The 13,732-nt window shown below is 49.0% G+C and overlaps 1 protein-coding gene across 1 annotated transcript in view; it reads left to right on the top strand.

Annotated features, from left to right (window-relative positions):
* The window catches only part of RUSF1 (RUS family member 1), a 65,708-nt gene that overhangs the window by 30,970 nt on the left and 21,006 nt on the right, over window positions 1–13,732 (top strand). The window contains 1 exon segment of the mRNA XM_072131590.1: window positions 10,703–10,735. Within this exon segment, the coding sequence (XP_071987691.1) occupies window positions 10,703–10,735 (33 nt within the window).

The raw sequence follows: 13,732 nt of genomic DNA, 5'->3' as shown, positions 1-13,732 counted from the left end.
GGACATAACAAGAGAATACAATACCTGGGCTATCACACAGGAATAGACAGTGCCGCAGCATATTCAGAGCACTACAGGACATTATACTCCCAGAGTGCACACGAGTACCCATAGGGCTGCAGCCCTCAACACCCTTCAGAATGGGCCCCACCAAAGCAAATGCAGCAGATAGGCTGCGAGAATTTGCCCGTACAGAGCAGGGAGAAACGTCCCGTGCCTCACAATCCCAACGCTCATCTCAGGCTAGAGCAAAGCAAAGTTCCAGTGGCCCTGCAGCAACTGAGGAGGAAACAGAAGAACCCACCCTGAAGCAGGTCACCTCTCAAGTGCTAGCTGCGATAGACGCATGCAAAAGTTCTCTGACTGGGAAATTAGATGAGGTCAGGGTGGACGTCAGCTTGCTCAGGCAGGATCTTCAGAGCTTGAGAGACAGAGTGCATAATGCGGAGGAGAGGATATCGCAAATAGAAGACAGAAATGCCAATATACCCAGAACTGTCACCACCTTGAAATCAGACTCTGAGGCACTGAAACAAAAGGCGGATGATATGGAGAATCGCCTGAGGCGTAATAATGTAAGAATCATTGGCCTCCCTGAACGTACTGAAGGCCGTTCTCCAGAAGACTATGTAGAGAGATGGATAAAAGGCTTATTTCCAGAAGCGCACTTCTCTGCAGCTTTTGCAGTTGAAAGGGCTCACAGAGTGCCAGCCAGAGCACCACCTCCTGGTGCTCCACCAAGACCGTTGCTAGCCAGATTTCTGAATAGTAGAGACCGGGACATTATCCTGCAGCAGGCCCGCAGAAAGGCGGACATCAGAGTAGACAACGCAAGAGTGTCCATTTTTCCAGACTTCTCGCTGGAACTGCAGAAGAAGCGGGCAACATTCCTGGACTTCAAGAAGAGGCTTCGCGACAAATATCTTCCGTACTCTATGGCCTATCCTGCACGTCTCAGAGTTGTGGATGGCGACAGAGTCTTGTTCTTCGTGACCCCGAGCGAAGCCAACGATTGGCTGGCACAACATAGAAGATCTCCACCTCGCTAAAGGAGCGGTGTTACATATGAGACTTCTAGTATCCTTTATGCTTCAATACTGTCCTACATGGGCATACTTGAAGCCCTGTGGGTTTGTTATATGTTATACGTCATATGTTACATGATATATAAGATCTGGGACTAGATTGCGCAGAGACTTAGGGGTACCTTTTATTTTTCTGCAAAATGTTGATTGATTATGTTGCCCGGGCACCTGGGTCATGGTTAAATGGTAAAAATCACTTGGCTGCTCCAGGCACAGAGGTCAGGGCTGCGCGCTCTCCAGGCACAGAGGTCAGGGCTGCGCGCTCTCCAGGCACAGAGGTCAGGGCTGCGCGCTCTCCAGGCACAGAGGTCAGGGCTGCGCGCTCTCCAGGCACAGAGGTCAGGGCTGCGCGCTCTCCAGCCTCCTTCCAGAGAGAGACAACCCTTCCAGCTCTGCTGAGCGGTTTAAAAAAAAAACTGATTAGGCTGCTCCCATCACCTGTGTCCAAGGTGCTGGACACCCAACCTCAGCACTAAGGCCTTGCATAATAGCAAAACCTAGGGGAAACATACCGCCCATCCACAGTTAACCCCTTCAGTGTCTCACAACTGTTAATTAACGGGGAATTGTCAGACCAATTTACTTTATATAGGGGTACCCGACAGGGGTGCCCGCTTTCCCCGCTCCTCTTTGCCCTGGCAATAGAGGCTCTAGCGTTGAGACTAAGGCAAGACACAGTTTACCGTGGCATAAGAGTGGGAGAGAGAGAGGACCGTGTCGGATTATACGCAGATGACATGGTGCTGTTTATGTCTGACGCAGAGATCACCTTACCGCATGCAATCTCCCTCATTAGCGAGTTTGGGAAATACTCGGGACTATTGGTGAATTGGTCCAAGTCAGTGTTCATGCCTCTGACAGTCCCACTGCTGGCTTTTGCTGGAAGTAAAAGCAAGGCATGGAAAACCCTTCCGCTCTCAACAGCTGGGAGAATAAACCTAGTGAAATTAATTATTTTGCCCTAATGCCTATATGTATTACAACATGCTGCAGTACCGATCCCGAAAAGGTTCTTCAAAACATTACATTCCCTTATAGGCACCTTCATATGGGGTACATCCAGAGCCAAATTAAGTCTCGCTACCTTACAGCGCCCCAAAGAAGAGGCGGGAATGGCTCTACCAGACTTCTATCTCTACTATGTAGCAGGCCAGCTCAAATACCTAAGACACTGGGTCATTGAACAGCCACTACCAAATGCAGAACATCATCTTATGCATCACTTGGGCGTCTCTAGCCTATGGCCGGTATCAGGGGCGGACTGGGAATTTAAAGTGGCCCTGGAAAAAACTGTAAAAGTGGCCCCATTCTGTGGGCGGGGTCAAAACAAGTAGGCTTGGCCTTGTGATGTGGGTGGAGTTACTCAACTCCATAAAAACTGTATAGATGGTCTAAATCAACATGTACACCACAGAGAAAGAGACTCGTACTGCCTCCTTTATAGAGGAATAACACTTCTATTTTAAGAGCACACAACTTAATACTGCCATATATGTACACTAAAACATACTACAATACCTTCTCTGATAAACAAGAATGTAACTACCATAGTACTGCCCCCTATGTACAAGAATATAACTACCATAGTACTGCCCCCTATGTACAGGAATATATCTACTATAATACTGCCCCCTATGTTCAAGAATATAACTACTATAATACTGCCCCTATTTAAAGGAATATAACTACTATAATACTGCCCCCTATGTACAGGGATATAACTACTATAATACTGCCCCCTATGTACAAGAATATAACTACTATAATACTGCCCCCTATGTACAGGAATATAACTACTATAATACTGCCCCCTATGTACAAGAATATAACTACCATAGTACTGCCCCCTATGTACAGGAATATATCTACTATAATACTGCCCCCTATGTACAGGAATATAACTACTATAATACTGCCTCCTATTTACAAGAATATAACTACTATAATACTGCCCCCTATGTACAGGAATATAACTACTATAATACTGCCCCCTATGTACAAGAATATATCTACTATAATACTGCCCCCTATGTACAGGAATATAACTACTATAATACTGCCCCCTATGTACAAGAATATAACTACTATAATACTGCCCCCTATGTACAGGAATATAACTACTATAATATTGCCGCCTATGTACAAGAATATAACTACTATAATACTGCCCCCTATGTACAAGAATATAACTACTATAATACTGCCCCCTATGTACAGGAATATAACTACTATAATATTGCCGCCTATGTACAAGAATATAACTACTATAATACTGCCCCCTATGTACAAGAATATAACTACTATAATACTGCCCCCTATGTACAGGAATATAACTACTATAATACTGACCCCTATGTACAAGAATATAACTACCATAGTACTGCCCCCTATGTACAGGAATATATCTACTATAATACTGCCCCCTATGTACAGGAATATAACTACTATAATACTGCCCCCTATGTACAAGAATATAACTACTATAATACTGCCCCCTATGTACAGGAATATAACTACTATAATACTGACCCCTATGTACAAGAATATAACTACTATAATACTGCCCCCTATGTACAGGGATATAACTACTATAATACTGCCCCCTATGTACAAGAATATAACTACTATAATACTGCCCTCTATGTACAGGAATATAACTACTATAATACTGCCCCTATGTACAAGAATATAACTACTATAATACTGCCCCCTATGTACAGGAATATAACTACTATAATACTGCCCCCTATGTACAAGAATATATCTACTATAATACTGCCCCCTATGTACAGGAATATAACTACTATAATACTGCCCCCTATGTACAAGAATATAACTACTATAATACTGCCCCCTATGTACAAGAATATAACTACTATAATACTGCCCCCTATGTACAAGAATATAACTACTATAATACTGCCCCCTATGTACAGGAATATAACTACTATAATACTGCCCCCTATGTACAGGAATATAACTACTATAATACTGCCCCCTATGTACAGGAATATAACTACTATAATACTGCCCCCTATGTACAGGAATATAACTACTATAATACTGCCCCCTATGTACAGGAATATAACTACTATAATACTGCCCCCTATGTACAGGGATATAACTACTATAATACTGCTCCCTATGTACAAGAATATAACTACTATAATACTGCCCCCTATGTACAAGAATATAACTACTATAATACTGCCCCCTATGTACAAGAATATAACTACTATAATACTGCCCCCTATGTACAGGAATATAACTACTATAATACTGCCCCCTATGTACAGGAATATAACTACTATAATACTGCCCCCTATGTACAGGGATATAACTACTATAATACTGCCCCCTATGTACAGGGATATAACTACTATAATACTGCCCCCTATGTACAAGAATATATCTACTATAATACTGCCCCCTATGTACAGGAATATAACTACTATAATACTGCCCCCTATGTACAAGAATATAACTACTATAATACTGCCCCCTATGTACAGGAATATAACTACTATAATACTGCCCCCTATGTACAGGAATATAACTACTATAATACTGCCCCCTATGTACAGGAATATAACTACTATAATACTGCCCCTATGTACAAGAATATAACTACTATAATACTGCCCCCTATGTACAAGAATATAACTACTATAATACTGCCCCCTATGTACAGGAATATAACTGCTATAATACTGCCCCCTATGTACAGGGATATAACTACTATAATACTGCTCCCTATGTACAAGAATATAACTACTATAATACTGCCCCCTATGTACAAGAATATAACTACTATAATACTGCCCCCTGCCATATATAGCCGGCCAGCCCCTGCCCCGGTGTATACAGCCAGACAGCCCCTGCCCCGGTGTATATAGCCTGCCAGCCCCTGCCCCAGTGTATACAGCTGCCAGCCCCTGCCCCAGTGTATACAGCTGCCAGCCCCTGCCCCAGTGTATACAGCTGCCAGCCCCTGCCCCAGTGTATACAGCTGCCAGCCCCTGCCCCAGTGTATACAGGCAGTCGCTCACCTCTTTATACAGCAGCCCCCGGTATACAGCCAGCCCAACCCAGTACATAAAAATAAAAACACATGAAACTCACCTCTCCGACGCTGCGCCCCTGCTTGATCCAGTCCGGCCGCGGTGACAGCTCCGTACGGGCTGGTGTCGCACAGACCATGACGTCAGACACTTGCCGACGTCATGGTCTGTGCGACGCTGGCCCGTACGGAGCTGTCACCGCTGCCGGACTGGATCAAGCAGGGGCGCAGCGTCGGAGAGGTGAGTTTCATGTGTTTTTATTTTTTCACCGGACCCCCACTCCAGGACCGGCCCCGGACCGGCCCTAAACCAATCGGCCCACCGGGATTTCTCCCGGTGGGTCTTATGGCCAGTCCGCCCCTGGCCGGTATTAGTACCAAACCCTGACCTACACAGATTAGCTAGGCAAGTATGGCAAGCTACGATTAAAGTAACGGGGTTTACAAGCACCATAGCGGAAATGCCACTCTGGAACAACCCAGTTTTACCGCAGCTACAACAGCTGGAGGGGGGCCCCCTTTGGGAAAGTAAAGGCGTACGTACACTGGCAGATATTTATGGCGCGAACGTTCTTCATTCTTTTCAGGAACTACAGCAAAAGTTTGCACTTGAGAGAAATTTTTTTTTATAGATTCCTACAACTGCGACATGCCCTGGAATCTCAGTTCCCACCCCCTAGGATACCCATCTCCTCCTACCCGTTAATCGGGATATGCAAAACACAGGGCCCTAGGGGCATCATCTCTGCATTATACACCCACCTCACTCAGGGAAAGCTGGCCAACAACAAACTACCAGTACTAGATAAATGGAGGACCCTCATTCCCACATTAGAGGATGAGTCGATTGATGAGCTACTTGCTGCCCATACCAAGGTGTCCCCCTCAATAAACAATAGAATGACTCAACTATATTTCACCCATCAGGCCTACTTAATACCCGTACGTATGGCCAAAATGGGCCGAGTCCCCTCGACCGCCTGTCCAAGATGCGGTGAGCTCGGCGCAGACTTCTGGCACATGAGCTGGGTCTGTCCACCGATTCAGAAGTTCTGGAAGGACATTACTAGCTTCTTGTCCACTTTATTACATATTCCCATCTCCGAGTCCCCTGAAACATGCCTCTTGGGCCTTCTTCCTGAAGAAGATTGGTCTCATTACCAAATCATTTTCCTGAGGGAAACTCTATTTATGGCCCGAAAGTGCATAGCACTCAGATGGTATGACCCTAATACCCCAAACGTCAACATGTGGAAAGCACAAATCAACCAAATACTACCATATGAAAAGCTAGTGTATAAACATCGCAAATGTCCTGACAAATTTGCTCGAGTGTGGGGAACTTGGTGTGAGTCGAGGGATTACAAATTACTCCGTTCGTAGATTGAGGCAAGAAGTGAGGGATATAACTTCTATAATATAGGGAAGTAGTGCATCGAAGAAATCAAATTCTACCTCACCACTAGGGGAATACCCCCCTGAAACGAGGGCTAGCCGACTATGAGTGCGGTGGAGAGAGAGATAAAGGGAAAAGTGCGGAGACTGAGAATACAGCAGGGGCGATTGGAGAGAGGGAAATAAGATTAACAAGAGGGGTCTGACACACCACACACCTGAAATGTCACAAGCTGACACTGGAGAAGTTGGTTGGGTCTCTAGTCAATTTTGCAATATAATATATTGTTTTATTTTGTTGCTTTGTTGTTGTTTGTATTGTTCTTGTAATTTGCTTATTATCACATGTCATAGGACATTTGTATTGCAAAAAAGAAAGGAGACTTAGCAGCTTTTTGTAAAAGAGAGATTTTTATTCTTGCTATGTACACATATGTCATGTGCTATACCGCTGCAACTCCATCGCTTCGCGCGATATGACACAAATGCTAATGTTTCCTAGCATATTGTATTTTGTATGACTGCTATGAACATGTCGCACAATAAAATCAGTTTAAAAAAAAAAAGTGCTGTGCGGACAGTCACTAAGATCCTGCACCCGATATCCTGCATGTATCTCTTCCCCACTCAGGTCCCCGGAGTTCACCTTCTTCTTCCTGGTGCATGTAAGTGCATTGTCCGTGTATAATGCACTGTGCGGGGAGTCACTAAGATCCTGCACCCGATATCCTGCATGTGTCGCTTCCCCGCTCAGGTCCCTGGAGTTCACCTTCTTCTTCCTGGTGCATGTAAGTGCATTGTCCATGTATAATGCGCTGTGCGGGGAGTCACTAAGATCCTGCGCCTGATATCCTGCATGTGTCGCTTCCCCGCTCAGGTTCCCGGAGTTCACCTTCTTCTTCCTGGTGCATGTAAGTGCATTGTCCGTGTATAATGCGCTGTGCGGGGAGTCACTAAGATCCTGCGCCTGATATCCTGCATGTGTCGCTTCCCCGCTCAGGCCCCCGGAGTTCACCTTCTTCTTCCTGGTGCATGTAAGTGCATTGTCCGTGTATAATGCGCTGTGCGGGGAGTCACTAAGATCCTGCGCCTGATATCCTGCATGTATCACTTCCCCGCTCAGGTCCCCGGAGTTCACCTTCTTCCTGGTGCATGTAAGTGCATTGTCCGTGTATAATGCGCTGTGCGGGGAGTCACTAAGATCGTGCGCCCGATATCCTGTATGTGTCGCTTCCCCGCTCAGGTTCCCGGAGTTCACCTTCTTCTTCCTGGTGCATGTAAGTGCATTGTCCGTGTATAATGTGCTGTGCGGGGAGTCACTAAGATCCTGCCCCGATATCCTGCATGTGTCACTTCCCCGCTCAGGTCCCTGGAGTTCACCTTCTTCTTCCTGGTGCATGTAAGTGCATTGTCCGTGTATAATGTGCTGTGCAGGGAGTCACTAAGATCATGCACCCGATATCCTGCATGTGTCGCTTCCCCGCTCAGGTCCCCGGAGTTCACCTTCTTCTTCCTGGTGCATGTAAGTGCATTGTCCGTGTATAATGTGCTGTGCGGGGAATCACTAAGATCCTGCCCCGATATCCTGCATGTGTCACTTCCCCGCTCAGGTCCCTGGAGTTCACCTTCTTCTTCCTGGTGCATGTAAGTGCATTGTCCGTGTATAATGTGCTGTGCGGGGAGTCACTAAGATCCTGCCCCGATATCCTGCATGTGTCACTTCCCCGCTCAGGTCCCTGGAGTTCACCTTCTTCTTCCTGGTGCATGTAAGTGCATTGTCCGTGTATAATGTGCTGTGCAGGGAGTCACTAAGATCCTGCGCCCGATATCCTGCATGTGTCGCTTCCCCGCTCAGGTCCCCGGAGTTCACCTTCTTCTTCCTGGTGCATGTAAGTGCATTGTCCGTGTATAATGCACTGTGCGGGGAGTCACTAAGATCGTGCACCCGATATCCTGCATGTGTCGCTTCCCCGCTCAGGTCCCTGGAGTTCACCTTCTTCCTGGTGCATGTAAGTGCATTGTCCGTGTATAATGCGCTGTGCAGGGAGTCACTAAGATCCTGTGCCCGATATCCTGCATGTGTCGCTTCCCCGCTCAGGTCCCCGGAGTTCACCTTCTTCTTCCTGGTGCATGTAAGTGCATTGTCCGTGTATAATGCACTGTGCGGGGAGTCACTAAGATCGTGCACCCGATATCCTGCATGTGTCGCTTCCCCGCTCAGGTCCCTGGAGTTCACCTTCTTCTTCCTGGTGCATGTAAGTGCATTGTCCGTGTATAATGCGCTGTGCGGGGAGTCACTAAGATCCTGCACCCGATATCCTGCATGTGTCACTTCCCTGCTCAGGTCCCCGGAGTTCACCTTCTTCTTCCTGGTGCATGTAAGTGCATTGTCCGTGTATAATGCGCTGTGCGGGGAGTCACTAAGATCCTGCACCTGATATCCTGCATGTGTCGCTTCCCCGCTCAGGTCCCAGGAGTTCACCTTCTTCTTCCTGGTGCATGTAAGTGCATTGTCCGTGTATAATGCGCTGTGCGGGGAGTCACTAAGATCCTGCACCTGATATCCTGCATGTGTCGCTTCCCCGCTCAGGTCCCCGGGGTTCACCTTCTTCTCCCTGGTGCATGTAAGTGCATTGTCCGTGTATAATGCGCTGTGCAGGGAGTCACTAAGATCGTGCACCTGATATCCTGCATGTGTCGCTTCCCCGCTCAGGTCCCTGGAGTTCACCTTCTTCTTCCTGGTGCATGTAAGTGCATTGTCCGTGTATAATGCACTGTGCGGGGAGTCACTAAGATCCTGCGCCCGATATCCTGCATGTGTCGCTTCCCCGCTCAGGTCCCCGGAGTTCACCTTCTTCTTCCGGGTGCATGTAAGTGCATTGTCCGTGTATTATGCGCTGTGCGGGGAGTCACTAAGATCCTGCGCCCGATATCCTGCATGTGTCGCTTCCCCGCTCAGGTCCCTGGAGTTCACCTTCTTCTTCCTGGTGCATGTAAGTGCATTGTCCGTGTATAATGCGCTGTGCGGGGAGTCACTAAGATCGTGCACCCGATATCCTGCATGTGTCACTTCCCCGCTCAGGTCCCCGGAGTTCACCTTCTTCTTCCTGGTGCATGTAAGTGCATTGTCCGTGTATAATGCGCTGTGCGGGGAGTCACTAAGATCCTGCACCCGATATCCTGCATGTGTCACTTCCCCGCTCAGGTCCCCGGAGTTCACCTTCTTCTTCCTGGTGCATGTAAGTGCATTGTCCGTGTATAATATGCTGTGCGGGGAGTGACTAAGATCCTGCCCCTGATATCCTGCATGTGTCTCTTCCCCGCTCAGGTCCCTGGAGTTCACCTTCTTCTTCCTGGTACATGTAAGTGCATTGTCCGTGTATAATGCGCTGTGCGGGGAATCACTAAGATCCTGCACCTGATATCCTGCATGTGTCACTTCCCCGCTCAGGTCCCTGGAGTTCACCTTCTTCTTCCTGGTGCATGTAAGTGCATTGTCCGTGTATAATGCGCTGTGCGGGAGTCACTAAGATCCTGCACCCGATATCATGCATGTGTCGCTTCCCCGCTCAGGTCCCTGGAGTTCACCTTCTTCTTCCTGGTGCATGTAAGTGCATTGTCCGTGTATAATGCACTGTGCGGGGAGTCACTAAGATCCTGCGCCCGATATCCTGCATGTGTCGCTTCCCCGCTCAGGTCCCCGGAGTTCACCTTCTTCTTCCTGGTGCATGTAAGTGCATTGTCCGTGTATAATGCGCTGTGCGGGAGTCACTAAGATCCTGCACCCGATATCCCCAGTTGCATACCTGTCATGTCCGTGCGAATCCCAAAAACGTCGAACAGTCCGACTTATGTGCAATCCGCGCCCCTTAGTAGATGAGCCCCAATGTCTGCTCTTTATTCTCTTCTCATGTGACATAAAAGCCTGAGTTTCTATGTTTTTTGCACATAATTGTCCGGTGACTTTGCATCTTTTTGTTTATTTTATACAATTTAAATTTTTTTACTTTTTATTCTTTGTTTTTATGTTCCTTTGAACCTTTTGGAACTTGATTTTTAAATTTTTTTTTTACATAAATCTTTTTCCCCTGGAAACAGGCTCTAGCGCAGGCGTTGGCTTTATGCATAAGAAATCTAACCCCAAAATGTCCTGTTTTATCAGGAGTCTTCTTGACTGTGATGCCAAAAGATGGAGGTAAGTTCTCTTCTATATCATATGTACTACAGGAGGTCCTCTCCATACAGGAGCCTATTGTAATGAGTGGTGGCCCTGGGGGTCCTGTGTCCTCTCCATACAGGAGCCTATTGTAATGACTGGTGGCCCCGGGGGTCCTGTGTCCTCTCCATACAGGAGCCTATTGTAATGAGTGCTGGCCCCGGGGGTCCTGTGTCCTCTCCATACAGGAGCCTATTGTAATGAGTGGTGGCCCCGGGGGTCCTGTGTCCTCTCTATACAGGAGCCTATTGTAATGAGTGGTGGCCCCGGGGGTCCTGTGTCCTCTCCATACAGGAGCCTATTGTAATGAGTGGTGGCCTCGGGTCCTGTGTCCTCTCCATACAGGAGCCTATTGTAATGAGTGGTGGCCCCGGGGGTCCTGTGTCCTCTCCATACAGGAGCCTATTGTAATGAGTGGTGGCCCCGGGTCCTGTGTCCTCTCCATACAGGAGCCTATTGTAATGAGTGGTGGCCCTGGGGGTCCTGTGTCCTCTCCATACAGGAGCCTATTGTAATGAGTGGTGGCCTCGGGTCCTGTGTCCTCTCCATACAGGAGCCTATTGTAATGAGTGGTGGCCTCGGGTCCTGTGTCCTCTCCATACAGGAGCCTATTGTAATGAGTGGTGGCCCCGGGTCCTGTGTCCTCTCCATACAGGAGCCTATTGTAATGAGTGGTGGCCTCGGGTCCTGTGTCCTCTCCATACAGGAGCCTATTGTAATGAGTGGTGGCCTCGGGTCCTGTGTCCTCTCCATACAGGAGCCTATTGTAATGAGTGGTGGCCCCGGGTCCTGTGTCCTCTCCATACAGGAGCCTATTGTAATGAGTGGTGGCCTCGGGTCCTGTGTCCTCTCCATACAGGAGCCTATTGTAATGAGTGGTGACCCGGGGGTCCTGTGTCCTCTCCATACAGGAGCCTATTGTAATGAGTGGTGGCCTCGGGTCCTGTGTCCTCTCCATACAGGAGCCTATTGTAATGAGTGGTGGCCTCGGGTCCTGTGTCCTCTCCATACAGGAGCCTATTGTAATGAGTGGTGGCCCCGGGTCCTGTGTCCTCTCCATACAGGAGCCTATTGTAATGAGTGGTGGCCTCGGGTCCTGTGTCCTCTCCATACAGGAGCCTATTGTAATGAGTGGTGGCCTCGGGTCCTGTGTCCTCTCCATACAGGAGCCTATTGTAATGAGTGGTGGCCCCGGGTCCTGTGTCCTCTCCATACAGGAGCCTATTGTAATGAGTGGTGGCCTCGGGTCCTGTGTCCTCTCCATACAGGAGCCTATTGTAATGAGTGGTGACCCGGGGGTCCTGTGTCCTCTCCATACAGGAGCCTATTGTAATGAGTGGTGGCCTCGGGTCCTGTGTCCTCTCCATACAGGAGCCTATTGTAATGAGTGGTGGCCCCGGGTCCTGTGTCCTCTCCATACAGGAGCCTATTGTAATGAGTGCTGACCCGGGGGTCCTGTGTCCTCTCCATACAGGAGCCTATTGTAATGAGTGGTGACCCGGGGGTCCTGTGTCCTCTCCATACAGGAGCCTATTGTAATGAGTGGTGGCCCCGGGTCCTGTGTCCTCTCCATACAGGAGCCTATTGCAGGGAGTGGTGGCCCTGGGGGTCCTGTGTCCTCACCATACAGGAGCCTATTGTAATGAGTGGTGGCCCTGGGGGTCCTGTGTCCTCTCCATACAGGAGCCTATTGTAATGAGTGGTGGCCCCGGGGGTCCTGTGTCCTCTCCATACAGGAGCCTATTGTAATGAGTGGTGGCCCCGGGGGTCCTGTGTCCTCTCCATACAGGAGCCTATTGTAATGAGTGGTGGCCTCGGGTCCTGTGTCCTCTCCATACAGGAGCCTATTGTAATGAGTGGTGGCCCCGGGGGTCCTGTGTCCTCTCCATACAAGAGCCTATTGTAATGAGTGGTGGCCTCGGGGGTCCTGTGTCCTCTCCATACAGGAGCCTATTGTAATGAGTGGTGGCCCTGGGGGTCCTGTGTCCTCTCCATACAGGAGCCTATTGTAATGAGTGGTGGCCCCGGGGGTCCTGTGTCCTCTCCATACAGGAGCCTATTGTAATGAGTGGTGGCCCCGGGGGTCCTGTGTCCTCTCCATACAGGAGCCTATTGTAATGAGTGGTGGCCTCGGGTCCTGTGTCCTCTCCATACAGGAGCCTATTGTAATGAGTGGTGGCCCCGGGGGTCCTGTGTCCTCTCCATACAAGGAGCCTATTGTAATGAGTGGTGGCCCCGGGGGTCCTGTGTCCTCTCCATACAGGAGCCTATTGTAATGAGTGGTGGCCTCGGGTCCTGTGTCCTCTCCATACAGGAGCCTATTGTAATGAGTGGTGGCCCCGGGGGTCCTGTGTCCTCTCCATACAAGAGCCTATTGTAATGAGTGGTGGCCTCGGGTCCTGTGTCCTCTCCATACAGGAGCCTATTGTAATGAGTGGTGGCCCCGGGTCCTGTGTCCTCTCCATACAGGAGCCTACTGTAATGAGTGGTGGCCCCGGGTCCTGTGTCCTCTCCATACAGGAGCCTATTGTAATGAGTGGTGGCCCCGGGGGTCCTGTGTCCTCTCCATACAAGAGCCTATTGTAATGAGTGGTGGCCTCGGGTCCTGTGTCCTCTCCATACAGGAGCCTATTGTAATGAGTGGTGGCCCTGGGTCCTGTGTCCTCTCCATACAGGAGCCTACTGTAATGAGTGGTGGCCCCGGGTCCTGTGTCCTCTCCATACAGGAGCCTATTGTAATGAGTGGTGGCCCTGGGGGTCCTGTGTCCTCTCCATACAGGAGCCTATTGTAATGAGTGCTGGCCCCGGGGGTCCTGTGTCCTCTCCATACAGGAGCCTATTGTAATGAGTGGTGGCCCCGGGGGTCCTGTGTCCTCTCCATACAGGAGCCTATTGTAATGAGTGCTGGCCCCGGGTCCTGTGTCCTCTCCATACAGGAGCCTATTGTAATGAGTGCTGGCCCCGGGTCCTGTGTCC

The sequence above is a fragment of the Engystomops pustulosus genome, unplaced genomic scaffold (assembly GCF_040894005.1).
Source record: "Engystomops pustulosus unplaced genomic scaffold, aEngPut4.maternal MAT_SCAFFOLD_97, whole genome shotgun sequence".
Taxonomy (NCBI): domain Eukaryota; kingdom Metazoa; phylum Chordata; class Amphibia; order Anura; family Leptodactylidae; genus Engystomops; species Engystomops pustulosus.
The sequence above is the reverse complement of the archived record's forward strand: the minus strand, read 5'-3'. Positions and strand labels throughout refer to the sequence as shown.